This window comes from Pongo abelii, chromosome 1, assembly GCF_028885655.2.
Source record: "Pongo abelii isolate AG06213 chromosome 1, NHGRI_mPonAbe1-v2.0_pri, whole genome shotgun sequence".
Taxonomy (NCBI): domain Eukaryota; kingdom Metazoa; phylum Chordata; class Mammalia; order Primates; family Hominidae; genus Pongo; species Pongo abelii.
The window spans coordinates 217,948,188-217,962,112 of NC_071985.2; the positions used below are offsets into that span (position 1 = coordinate 217,948,188).

Here is a 13,925-nt window from a genome sequence, read left to right on the forward strand (position 1 = left end):
GTGACTGAATCTAGTCCAGTCCCTTCATTTCACAGGTGGGATACCAAGGTTCAGGGAGGAGTGGGCTCTGCCCCAGGTCACACAGCTGGTTCTGGAGCTGGGACCAGACTGGGTCTCCAGGCTCTGGCTCCAGCGGCCTTTCTGTGACTCCACGGCCCACACAGCTTCAACACCAGCACAAACATTAATATTTTCTATTTTTCAAATCACTAAAGGATTTCAGAATGAGGAACATAGGGACTCGGGACCCAAACTCTACCAAAGTCACTGTTCTGCCCCAGAAACCTCACCTAGGCACATGCTAGAGAATAACAGAGGGGACAATTTGTGCACAGAGACTTCGTTCTGGGCACCCTTGGGAAGCTGCACTGATCCCACAAAAGAGTCCTTTATAGGGGGCCAGGCGCAGTGGCTCACATCTGTAAGCCCAGCACTTTGGGAGGCTGAGGTGGGCGGATCATGAGGTCAGGAGTTTGAGACCAGCATGGCCAACATGGTGAAACACCGTCTCTACGAAAAATATAAAAATTAGCCGGGCGTGGTGGTGGGTGCCTGTAATCCCAGCTATTCATGAGGCTGAGACAGAATTGTTTGAACCCGGGAGGAGGTTGCTGAGATCGTGCCACTGCACTCCAGCCTGGGAGACAGGGCGAGACTCCATCTCAAATAAAAAAAAAGAGTCCCTATAGGGACTACTTTGGGGTCACAGGTGGCCCTCCTTATGCAGTAGGGACCAGGGTCTGTAATCTACCTTCCTCCATGGCCAGCTGGGTGAGGCGCCCCTGTGTGTCTCCTCCTTACAAGGCCACTTGAGTCTCTCAAGTAGACCACGGGCTATACAACTGCAGCATCTGTGCCACCTGTTTGGCATTGTAAGAACACATGCCGGAGGGCCACATTAAACCCCTCCTAAATTAGAACCAATTGGAAGAAACACCTTATCTACCACCTAGTCTTACAACCTCTGCAAGGCAGCTGTGCGGTGGCTGAAACCTCGCTGAACCCAGCCCACACAAGCATGGCTGGAACCACTTTTCTGAGACTGTTTGCCTGTTTCCCATCCTTTTTTTTTTTTTTTTTTTTTTAAGATAGAGTCTCGCTCTGTCACCCAGGCTAGAGTGCAGTGGCATGATCATGGCTCACTGCAGCCTCCACCTGTCAGGCTCAAGCAATCCTCCTGCCTCAGCCTCCGGAGTAGCTGGAACTACAGACGGGTACCACCATGCCTGGCTAATTTTTAAAAATTTATGGTAAGATGAGGTCTTACTGCGCAAGCTGGCTTCGAACTCCTGGGCTCAAGTGATCCTCCTGCCTCAGCCTCCCAAAGTGCTGGGATCACAGGTGTGAGCCACCACACCCCACCAGTTTCCCCATGTTAAATGGGGACAATAAATCCCATCTCACAAGACTGTCACTAGGATTAAACAAGGTGATGTCAATGAAAGCATTTTATAAATTTAAAAATACTACCTACATATAAAAGTATTGTTATCTTTCCAGCAATAGTCATAAATAATATGGACCCCAAAGCAAGTAGAAATGGTGAGATGTGGGTGTGGGCAGTGCATGGAAATCCACTTTTCTTCTTAGGTAACAGCACTCAACTCCTTCCAGGCTGCTGTGGTTCAAGAGCCTCTTTTTTTTTTTTTGAGACGGAGTCTTGCTCTGTTGCCCAGGCTAGAGGGTTAGAGTGCAGTGGCACAATCTAGGCTCACTGCAACCTCTGCCTCCAGGTTCAAGCAATTCTCCTGCCTCAACCTCCCAGATAGCTGGGACTACAGGTGTGCGCAACCATACCCAGCTAATTTTATTTTTTTTGAGACGGAGTCTCACTCTGTCGCCAGTCTGGAGTGCAGTGGTGCAATCTCGGCTCACTGCAACCTCTGCCTCCCGGATTCAAGCAATTTTCCTGACTCACCCTCCCGAGTAGCTGGGACTACAGACACACGCCACCACACCCAGGTAATTTTTGCATTTTTAGTAGAGATGGGGTTTCACCATGTTGGCCAGGATGGTCTCCATCTCTTGACCGCCTGCCTCAGCCTCCCAAAGTGCTGGGATTACAGGCGTGAGCCACCGCGCCTGGCCTAATTTTTGTATTTTTAGTAGAAACCGGGTTTCGCCACATTGGCCAGGCTGGTCTTGTACCCCTGAATGCAAGTGATCCATCCGCCTGGGCCTCCCGAAGTGCTGGGATCACTGGCGTGAGCCACTGTGCCTGGCCACGAAGCCTCATCTTCTGACACATAACTGCTGGAGTCCAAATGCAGACTTACTACACCACCCTTGGCCAAGTCATCAAGGACCACGGGGGGGCGGTTTATTCGCTTCCTGGCCAGGCTCAGGAAGGTGCCAGTCACTGCTGGAACTCATTAGGACGACGGTGGGGATAACAGCACTTAAACTTCCTCATTGGGCTTTCAAAATGCATTATCAGCAGGACTTTGAACTATAACCAACAAAGACAATGTAATTACGCAGCAATTTATCAACTTCTCTACCCAGCTCCTTTGATAACCTCAGTGAAAATAGCCTCTGGGTTCCAGTATCTGTTTAAATAAATGGGAGTGAATAAGTGTTTCGAAATACTCATCGGTTGAGTAAGAGATCTGCTCTGGGGCTTTCCACTTAGGTCCCCGCATAAAAGTTGCCACCTTGTCACCATCACCGGAGAAGACAGAAGCTTCAGTGACAAGGAGCCAGCTGTAGAAGGGGTGGGAGAGGATTTCTGACCCTCCTCAGCAGGACTAACTACATAATTTGTAGGATCTAGGACAAAATAAAAATGTGGGGCCCCTTGTTCAGAAATTAAGGATTTTGGCTGGGTGTGGTGGCTCACGCCACCTAGCACTTTGGGAGGCCAAAGCGGGCAGATCACTTGAGATCAGGAGTTCAACACCAGCCTGGCCAACATGGCAAAACCCCATCTCTACTAAAAATACAAAAAATTACCCAGGCATGGTGGTGTGAGCCTGTCATTCCAGCTACTCGGGAGGCTGAGGCAAGATAATTGCTTGAACCTGAGAGGCAGCGGTTGCAGTGAGCTGAGATAGCGCCACTGTACTCCAGCTTGGGTAACAAAGTGAGACTCAGTCTCTAAAAAAAAAAAAAAAAATTAAGAATTTCAGGCTGTGCGTAGTGGCTCACGCGTGTGATCTCAGCACTTTGGGAGGCCAAGGTGAGAGGATCGCTTGAGCCCAGGAGTTCAAGACCAGCCTGGGCAAATTTTTGTAGAGAACTCATCTCTACAAAAATTTTAAAAATAAAAAAATTAGCTGGGCGTGGTGGTACGCACCTGTACTTCCAGCTACTCAGGATGCTAAGGTGAGAGAACTGCTTGAGCCCAAAAGTTCAAGGCTACAGTGAGCTATGATCACACTACTGCACTCCAGCCTGACTCCAGTCTCTGTCTCTATTAAAAACAAACTAACAAACAAAAATCAAGAATTTAAAGACAGCAATAGCAGGACTTTAAAGCTAGCATAGGACCCTTCTGATTGCCAAGCCACATGTGACGACTCCTGGGCCCTTCTTCCTGGGACAACTGCCTCAGCTTCTAATCAGCTCGCCCATCTCAGCCTGACCCCTCTCTGCAGCCTGAAGTCCAGACTCTCTATAGCCTGGCACCGTAGCCCTTTCCTTCTCTCTGGCCTAATCATTAACCATAACCCCAGCCCTCTACACTCCAGTCACATCTACAAACTTCCACTTCTGGCCGGGCGCAGTGGCTCACACCTGTAATCGCAGCACTCTGGGAGGCTGAGGCAGGCGGATCACTTGAGGTCAGGAGTTCAAGACCAGCCTGGCCAACGTGGTGAAATCCCATCTCTACTAAATACAAAACATTAGCTGGGCGTGGTGGCACATGCCTGTAATCCCAATTACTTGGGAGGCTGAGGCAGGAGAATTGCTTGAACTTGGGAGGTGGAGGTTGCAGTGAGCTGAGATCACGCCATTGCACTCCAGCCTGGGCAACACAAGTGAAACCCCATCTCAAAAAAAAAAAAAAAGAAAAAGAAGCTTCCACTTCCTCTGATTCTTCAGGCTTGCTCGTGTTACCATGGATTTTTGCAGCTCTTTTCCCCTTTCTGGACTTCTTCTCCCTTCTGTGAATATCTGGCAAACTCCTACTCATCCTGCAAGGCCCAGTCAAGCATTGCCTCCTACATGAGTGCCTTTGGCTCTACCACCCTGGTTAGACCATCACTGCCTTCTTTATCCCAAAGCTGATTTATTTTTTATTTTTATTTATTTATTTTTAAGACAGGGTTTCACCATGTTGCCCAGGCTGGTCTTGAACTCCTGAGCTCAAGTAATCCACCCATCCATCTCAGCTTCCCAAAATGCTGGGATTGCAGGTGTGAGCCACTGCACCAGGCCCCCAAAGCTGATTTCTACATTCTCTTGCCCGGCACCTGGAAAAGGCACTGTGGTGTGGATCTGTCCAGCATCCTCTTCTCCCTTCCTCCAGTTGTAACAACCCCTCTTTTTTTATATGGTTCTGCCTCCCTGGCCCCAGGGGTTACCAATCCTAGCACCCCAGCCACAGTGACTGGCCCTGAATGAGCATGTGACCCTAGCTGGGGTGATTAGAGGCCTTCTAGGGACTGTCTGGCTTCCCTGGAGGGGGTGTGCTCTCTCTTTCCCCTAGGGTTTCTAAGCTGGGAAGATGCAAACCTGGGCCACCTAGGCCCATGCACTGTGCCTCACCTCCCCACAGAGAAGGCCAGCCCACAGGCAGAGAAAATGAAGCAAACACACAAAGAAGGGAGAGCCAAGAGATGGAAAGAGGCGGGCATGGTGCCTCATGCCTGTAATCCCAGCACTCTGGGAGGTGGAGGTGGGCGGATCACCTGAGGTCAGGAGTTCGAGACCAGCCTGGTCAACGTGGCGAAACCCCGTCTCTACTAAAAATACAAACATTAGCCAGGTGTGGTGGTGCGTGCCGGTAATCCTAGCTACTCAGGAGGCTGAGGCAGGAGAATTGCTGAACCCTGGAGGTGGAGGTTGCGGTGAGCTGAGATCGCACCACTTCACTCCAGCCTGGCAACAGTAAGACTGTGTCAAAAAAAAAAAAAAAAAAAAAAAGTTGGAGAGAGTCCTGATGCCATCACTCAATACCATCAGTGATCCCAGCACCATGAGCCAACAGATTCCCTTCTCTGGAGAAAGCAACTTGAGTCTGGTTTCTTATTAACGCAAAGAGTTGATAATAGACTATAGTTGTATTTCCAGTATCTTTTGTTTCTCCTACTAGACAACGAGCAATTTGAGAGTACAGCCCCCACCCTGACCTGTCCCCATGTCCAAGCAACCCAGCTAAGGGCCTGGCACGCAGCAATGGAATGTTATTAAACCACCTGGGCTCCACTCACCTCACACCTGTAGCAATTTTCATGGAAGCTTCTTCCCATGCATTCGATTTTGAAGGCATCTTTCCCATCCCGAGGGATGATGGGATTTTCACAGATGCTGCAGACGGGGGCGAATTTCCTAGAAGCAAAGGAACCCATGCTTGGGAGGCGTTCATGCCACAACCACAGAAATTAATTAGCTGTCAGAACTCGGGCTGGCTGGTGTTCACCTCCTGAGCAATTTCAGTCCTGTTGCTATGGGACTGCAGAGATGTCTGTTTCTTCTTGGCAGGAGCAGGTGGAGAGACCTGTGTAATGAGACCTGGTTTCCCAGCATCACTGGAGATTGTCTGAATTGAGAACTGTGTTCAGTGGGGCTGGGACCCATCTCATCTGTCTTTTTTGGTTTTTTTTCAGTACTTCTTTTTTTTTTTGAGATGGAGTTTTTTTGCTCTTGTCACCCAGACTGGAGTGCAATGGCGTAATCTCAGCTCACTGCGACCTCCACCTCCCAGGTTCAAGAGATTCCTCTGCCTCAGCCTCCTGAGTAGCTGGGACTACAGGCAGGCGCCACCATGCCCAGCTAATTTTTGCATTTTTGGTAGAGACGGGGTTTCACCATGTTGGTCAGGCTGGTCTTGAACTCCTGACCTCGTGATCTGCCCACCTTAGCCTCCCAGAGTGCTGGGATTACAGGCGTGAGCCATTGCGCCCAGCCAGTACTTCTTTCTTTCTTAAGAGGCACAACTGTCTCTCCCCTTGAGTGGTGAGCAACTCATGGGCAGGAATTGAGTCCAACGGATATCTGTGTGTCCCCACTGTGTCACTCAGCTCCAAGGGCAGACCCCGAGGTCTGGGCTTTCAGAGCAGGGCCCCAAAGTCAGGTCCTTGGGGATGTGCATACTTACCAAGAGCTTCAATACTTACCTGTGGAGAGACTTTGGGTGCTTAGCTGCTGTGTGCCTTGGGTGGTAAAACAGAACCCTTAATCGTACCTGCCTGTGACATTATATTTATTTTTTAGTTTTTTGTTTTGTTTTGTTCGAGATGGAGTCTAGCTCTGTTGCCCAGGCTGGAGTGCAGTGGTGCGATCTCGGCTTACTGCAACCTCTGCCTTGGCCTCCCAAAGTGCTGGGATTACAGGCGTGAGCCACCGCATCCAGCCTATGTTTTAATATAGATATGTTTTATATATGTGTGTGTGTTTCTTTTTTTTTTTTTCAGATGGAGTCTTGCTCTGTCATCAGGCTGGAGTGCAGTGGCTCGATCTCGCCTCACCGTGACCTCCACCTCCCAGGTTCAAGCAATTCTTCTGCCTCAGCCTCCTGAGTAACTGGTACTACAGACACACACCACCATGCCCAGCTAATTTTTTATTTTTAGGCGAGACGGGGTTTCACCATATTGGCCAGGATGGTCTCGATCTTTTGACCTTGTGATCTGCCCACCTCGGCCTCCCAAAGTGCTGGGATTACAGGTGTGAGCTACCATGCCCGGCCATTTTTTTTTTTTTTGAAAGAGTTTTGCTCTGTCACTCGGGCTGGAGTACAGTGGCACAATCTCAGCTTACTACAACCTCCGCCTCCTGGGTTCAAATGATTCTCCTGCCTCAGTCTCCCAAGTAGCTAGGATTACAGGCGCCAGCCACCATGCCTGGCTAATGTTTTGTATTTTCAGTAGAGACGGGGTTTTGCCACGTTGGCCAGGCTGGTCTGGAACTCCTGATCTCAGGTGATCTGCCTGCCTCAGCCTCCCAAAGTGCTGGGATTACAGGCATGAGCCACTGAGCCTGGCCATATATGTCATATACGTTTTTTTTTTTTTTTTTTTGAGACGGAGTCTCCAGGCTGGAGTGCAGTGGTGCTATCTCAGCTCACTGCAAGCTCCGCCTCCCGGGTTCATGCCATTCTTCTGCCTCAGCCTCCCAAGTAGCTGGGACTACAGGTGCCCGCCACCATGCCCGGCTAATTTTTTTGTATTTTTTGTAGAGATGGGGTTTCACCGTGTTAGCCAGGATGGTCTCGATCTCCTGACCTCGGGATCTGCCCATCTCGGCCTCCCAAGGTGCTGAGATTACAGGCATGAGCCACCACGCCCGGCCCCATATGTGTTTTTTATATATGCCTTTGTCTATAGTTCCTGCTGGGCTCATAACTCCCACAGCACTTGCTATAATATTGGGCACTTCAGGCCTTAGAAAACAGAATTTCTCTCTGACCTTTTGCCTGTTCCTTCTTCTCCCCAAGGCAGGAATCTTCTCCCACCTTTCTTGCCGGGAGCTGGCCATGAAGAAATTCTCTGCCTTATCTCACTGTGAGTCATAAGCCCTTCATTCATTCCAGGGAGAATCCTGCCCTCCATCCTGGAGGAAGAAAAGCTACACAGAGAGACCAAGATGACTCTGGACAAGCCTTGCTGGGTTTCCCTCTCAGTTTATTAGCTTCCACCATACCCTTTTCCTCCAGCCGAATTTCTACCAGGTGGTCAGTCAAGCCTATCCAATGATGTCTCCATAGAAGGCCCAAGAGGGTTTGGGAGCTTCCAGGTGGCTGAACATGCAGGGGTTCCTGGAGGGTGGCACACCTGGGGAGGGAGGGCATGGAAGCTCCTTGCCCCTTCCCCTAGACCTCATCCTAGGCATTTCTTGACATGTCTGTCTATATTGCTGTAATATCCTTTTTTTTTTTTTTTGAGACAGAGTCTTACTCTGTCACCCAGGCTGGAATGCAGTGGTGCGATCTCAGTTTACTGCAAACTCCACCTCCCGGGTTCAAGTGATTCTTCTGCCTCAGCCTCCCAAGTAGCTGGGACTACAGGCACACACCACCATGCTCAGCTAATTTTTGTATTTTTTGTAGAGATGGGGTTTTACCATATTGGCCAGGCTGGCCTCAAACTCCTGACCTCATGATCTGCCCACCTTGGCCTCCCAAAGTGCTGGGATTACAGGTGTGAGCCACTGCGCCCAGCCCTGTAATATTCTTTTTTTTTTTTTTTTGAGATGGAGTCTCACTCTGTCGCCCAGGCTGGAGTGCAGTGGCGCGATCTCGGCTCACTGCAAGCTCTGCCTCCCGGGTTCACGCCATTCTCCTGCCTCAGCCTCCCGAGTAGCTGGGACTACAGGCGCCCGCCACCGCGCCCAGCTAATTTTTTTTTGTATTTTTAGTAGAGACGGGGTTTCACCGTGTTAGCCAGGATGGTCTCGATCTCCTGACCTCGTGATCCACCCGCCTCGGCCTCCCAAAGTGCTGGGATTACAGGCATGAGCCACCGCACCCAGCCCAGCCCTGTAATATTCTTTATAATAAACCAGTAGAAACTCTGGCCCAGCACCCAGGACTCAGGCTCAGCTCCTTCGTCCTGCTTGGGTCTCGCCCTGTCCCTGCACCCCACCCGGTGCACAAACCCCTCTCGTACCTGTAGAAGTCGTCCAGGCAGTACACCTCGTTCTGGCTGCCCAGGGCAAAGCTCTCATCCCCAATGCACCGGGCGCAGGTCACACACGTGAAGCAGGAGGGGTGGAAGGCCTGGCCCAGGGCCCTGATGATGTGGTCCCGGACCACCTCGCCACACTTGCTGCACCTCTCCAGTGTGTCCTGGGACAGAGGCCACTGCCAGAGCCATCCACGACACACCCACCCCAACCCACGAGGGTCATCTTCTTCTGAGAGGCTGCCCTCAGGGGCCCAGGAACTGGGAAGTACAGGAGAGGCCTGCAGACAACCTGTAACTATCGCCCAAAACCTCCACCATTGCTTATAACAAATTGAGCTTAGCCTTGCATCCTTGGCTTACAGCAAGGAATACTGCCCTGATGCCCTGATGCTATAGCTGCATTTCTAGTTACTGGGATATGTTTATGGCCAGGGTCCACAGAGCTCACAGGAGAAACCTCGCTTAAACCTCAGGGTCAGGAAAAGGAATTCTCAGGAGAATTAGGTGCTTTCATCATACAGACAAAAAGCCTTGAAATTCTTTCCCTTTTCCATTTGGCCACTTGGAAGCTCAGAGCCAAATCCCACATTTCACGTTTAGAAACCATTATAGGGCTTTTTTGTTGTTATTTGGTTCTTGTTTTGTTTTGGGACAGAGTCTCACTCTGTTACTGAGGCTGGATTGCAGTGCCCCAATCTCAGCTCACTGCATCCTCTACCTGAGGTTCAAGTGATTCTCATGCCTCAGCCTGCTGAGTAGCTGGGACTACAGGTGCGCACCATCACGCCCGGCTAATTTTTTGCATTTTTTGTAGACACGGTGTTTCACCATGTTGGCCAGGCTGGTTTCGAACTCCTGATCTCAAGTGATCAATCCACCTTAGCCTCCCAAAGTGCTGGGATTACAGGCGTGAGCCACCGTGTCTGGCCTCCTCACACATTTTGGGTAGTAACATTCCCTTTGATCTCGTCTTACTTTCTATTTTGATTTTCCTTCTGTTTGGATGTCTTTATTTTACATATCATAGTATTATTGCAGTCTTTAAACAATTGTTTTATTATGGGAAGAACACTTAACATGAGATCTACCTTTTTTTTTTTTTTCTGAGACAGAGTTTCGCTCTTGTCACCCAGGCTGAAGTGCAATGGCGCAATCTTGGCTCACCACAACCTCGTTTCCCAGGTTAAAGGAATTCTCCTGCCTCAGCCTCCCGAGTAGCTGGGATTACAGGCATGTGCCACCACACCCGGCTAATTTTTTGTATTTTTAGTAGAGACGGGGTTTCTCCATGTTGGTCAGGCTGGTCTCGAACTCCTGACCTCAGGTGATCTGCCTGCCTCGGCCTCCCAAAGTGCTGGGATTACAGGCGTGAGCCACCATGCCCAGGCTTTTTTTCTTTTTTTTTGAGATGGAGTCTTGCTCTGTCCTCCAGACTGGAGTGCAGTGGTGTGATCTTGACTCACTGCAGCCTCTGCCTCCCGGGTTCAAGTGATTCTCCTGCCTCAGCCTCCCAAGTAGCTGGGATTACAGGCACGCACCACCATGCCTGGCTAGTTTTTGTATTTTTAGTAGAGACAGGGTTTTTCCATTTTGGTCAGGCTGGTCTCGAACTCCTAACCTCAGGTGATCCACCTGCCTCGGCCTGGCATGAGCCACGGCACCTGGCCAGTTAATATAATTTTATATGATGCCTTTAAGAAGAAATGTGCCAGGCAAGGTGGCTTATGCCTGTAATCCCTGGACTTTGGGAGGCTGAGGCAGGCAGATGTCCTGAGGTCAGGAGTTCCAGACAAGCCTGGCCAACATGGTGAAACCCCCGTCTCTACTAAAAATACAAAAAATAGCCGGGCGTGGTGGTGGGCAACTGTAATCCCAGCTACTTGAGAGGCTGAGGCGGGAGAATCACATGGAATTTTTCAGTGCACCCATGTTGTTGTGGTCTATAGGTATATATGCATTCTCTTTAAAAACATATTATTTAATAAAAAATAGCTATTTTAAAATAGAGATGGAGTCTTGCTATGTTGCCCAGGCTGGTCTCGAACTCCTGACCTCAAGTAATCCTCCCACCTCAGCCTCCCAAAGTGCTGAGATTGCAGGTGTGAGCCACCGCGCCTGGCTGGTATACATGCATTCATAGAAGCTGCCTCAAATTCCTTCTGGAATGAGAAGCAATGACAAAGAGATTCCCGAGGCAGGGCAGTGGGCCTCCCTCTAGCCTTTCCACCTTTTCTCCTGGACATGCTGTCTCTCTTTCCTGGCTGTGCTCCTGTGCGTTTTACCTTGACCCCACCTGGACACATGTGGGGGCATCTCCCACTCCCACCCTCCCTCTCACGGGCACGGCCCTTCTCTCCCCAGCACACTGCTCAAGTCTTCCTCCTGGCTGCTTCCAGCTGGACACCCCTCCTCCCCCGGTGTCTCACCCCTGAGGAACACTCCCCCATGATGTTGATGGGGTCACAGGGACACGGCAGGGAGGGCCTGGCTCCTCTCTCCTCCCACAGTACCTCACTGGTGGTGAGCCTGGGATTGGATTGTTTGGATTCTTCTGGAGAGTCTCAGCTCCAAATACTCTAACCCTTCAAATCAGCCGTTTTCAAACTTCTATATGCATGAGAATCACTTGAGACACTGATTCAAAATGCTGATTTCCAGGTGTTCCTCATTCATAAGCACAAAGAGTGGCCTACACATCCCCAGGGGATGCAGCTGTGGGTGGTCACCACACGCAACATGCCACCACAAACCATCCAAGAGTTAGAAATTCCAGTATGCTGGCATCCCAGCTGGCTCTCCCAGATTGCACTTGGTACCCGGAAGCAACACAGATTCCCGTGAGATCAAACATTGGAACCTTGTGGCTCTAGGGGAGATAGTGGCAAGACTGATGACAGGCTCCAGAACCAGACAGGTGTGGAGTAGAATCCCAGCTCCTTGGCCATCTCGAGTGACCTCGTGTGGTAGCTAAGAGACGTCCTCAGAGATATCCGGTCCTTATCTCTGGACCCCAAATGTTACCTTGCCCAGCAAAAGAGGTTTTCAGATGGGATGAGCTAAGGATCTTAAGATGGGGGAGATTATCCTGATTATCGAGGTGGGTCCTAAATGCCATCACAAGTGTCCCTGTAACTTGACACAGAGGTGGCAATAGGGCCGCTGAAGTGGGACGCTACACTGCTGGCTTTGAAGACAGAGGAAGGAGTCAAGGAGAATGCAGCTTCAGAAACTGCAAAAGGGGCCAGGCACGGTGGCTCACACCTGTAATCCCAGCACTTTGGGAGGCCGAGGGGGTGGATTCCTTGAGGTCAGGAGTTTGAGACCAGCCTGGCCAAAGTGGTGAAACCCCATCTCTACTAAAAATACAAAAATTAGTTGGGCGTGGTGGCAGGCACCTGTAGTCCCAGCTACTCAAGAGGCTGAGACATAGGAATCGCTTCAACCCGGGAGGCAGAGGTTGCAGTGATCCGAGATCGCACAACTGCACTCCAGCCTGGGTGACAGAATGAGCCTCCATCTCAAACAAACAAACAAAAAAAGAGGCTGGGTGCAGTGGCTCATGCCTGTAATCCCAGCACTTCGGGAGGCCAAGGTGGGTGGCTCACGAGGTCAGGAGTTCAAGACCAGCCTGGCCAAGATGGTGAAACCCCGTCTCTACCAAAAATATAAAAATTAGCTGGGTGTGGTGTCAGGTGCCTGTAATCCCAGCTACTTGGGAGGCTGAGGCAGGAGAATCCTTTGAACCTGGGTGGCAGAGGTTGCAGTGAGCTGACATCGTGCCACTGCACCTTAGCCTGGGCGATAGAGTGAGACTCCGTCCCCCACGCAAAAAAAAAGAAGAAGAAGAAGAAAAAAAGAAACTGCAAAAGGCAGAGATGTGGGTTCTCCCTCAAGCCTCCAGATAGCACACCACCTTGGTTTTGGCCCAGTGAAGCTGATTTTGGACTTCTGACCTCCAGAACTGGGACAGAATAAACGTGTATTGCTGGAAGCCACCAAGGTTGTGGTGATCTCTTACAGGCAGCCCTAGGAAACTAATCGCCTTCACTGGGCTCCTTCTTTCTGAGCCTCAGTTTCCTCATCTGTGAAAGGGGTCAATAGTGCCTACTTCCCAGGATTGTGTGGGGAATGAAATGGTGCAACATACTCTAAGTGCTCAGCTCAATGCCTGGCACCCAGAGGTCTGCTTCAGGGGTTACCTGGTAGCAGGGTTCACAGAGGGGTCGCCCATCCTTCTGGTAGAAGCTCTGCCCAGCCAGCTGGCGGCGGCAGGTGCGGCACGTGAAGCACTGAGCATGGTACTGCCTCTTCATGGCCTCCACAGCCAGCTCTCGGGGGGACACGGTCTTGTGGCAGAAGGCACAGATGTCTGGGGTAGGGGAGACACAGGCCATCACCAGCCCAGCCTGCGAGGACTGTACCCAGGCACCACCCAGAACATGCTCAGGGCACCCGAGGCTCTGTCTTAAACCTTGCAAATTCCTCAGATGACAAATACAGAGAGTCATGAGGAGCATTAAAAAGGAATCTGAGTCAGGCATGGTGACTCACGCCTGTAATGCCAGCACTTTGGGAGGCCAAGGTGAGCAGATCACTTGAGGCCAGGAGTTCAAGACCAGCCTGGCCAACATGGTGAAACCCCATCTCTACTAAAAATACAAAAATTAGCCGGGCATAGTGGCATGCCCCTGTAGTCCCAGCTACTCATGGGGCTGAGGCGGGAGAATCACTTGAACCTAGGAGGCAGAGGTTGTAGTGAGCCAAGACTGTGCCATTGCACTCCAGCCTGGGTAACAGAGTGAGGCTCTGTTTCAGGAAAAAAAAAAAAAAAAAAAAGAGCCCGTCGCAGTGGCTCATAACCTGTAATCCCAGCACTTTGGGAGGCCAAGGTGGGCGGAGCATGAGGTCAAGAGATTGAGACCATCTGGCCAACATGGTGAAACCCCATCTCTACTAAAAATACAAAAATTAGCTGGGCGTGGTGGCAGGCGCTTGTAGTCCCAGCGCTCGGGAGGCTGAGGCAGGAGAATCGCTTGAACCCAGGAGGCGGAGGTTGCAGTGAGCCGAGATCGTGCCACTGCACTCCAGCCTGGTGACAGAGCAAGACTCTGTCTAAAAAAATAAAAATAAAAATAA

General features: G+C 50.6%; 1 protein-coding gene across 26 annotated transcripts in view; it reads right to left on the reverse strand.

The window, feature by feature from the left end:
- FBLIM1 (filamin binding LIM protein 1) overlaps positions 1–13,925 on the reverse strand; it is a 28,807-nt gene that overhangs the window by 3,142 nt on the left and 11,740 nt on the right. For 12 of the 26 annotated variants that reach the window (XM_063721469.1, XM_063721453.1, XM_063721495.1 and 9 more), the window contains 3 exon segments: positions 12,989–13,158; positions 8,772–8,950; positions 5,376–5,493 (listed from right to left, as the gene is read on the reverse strand). In XM_063721469.1, the coding sequence (XP_063577539.1) occupies positions 5,376–5,493; positions 8,772–8,950; positions 12,989–13,158 (467 nt within the window). 26 annotated transcript variants of the gene reach the window in all.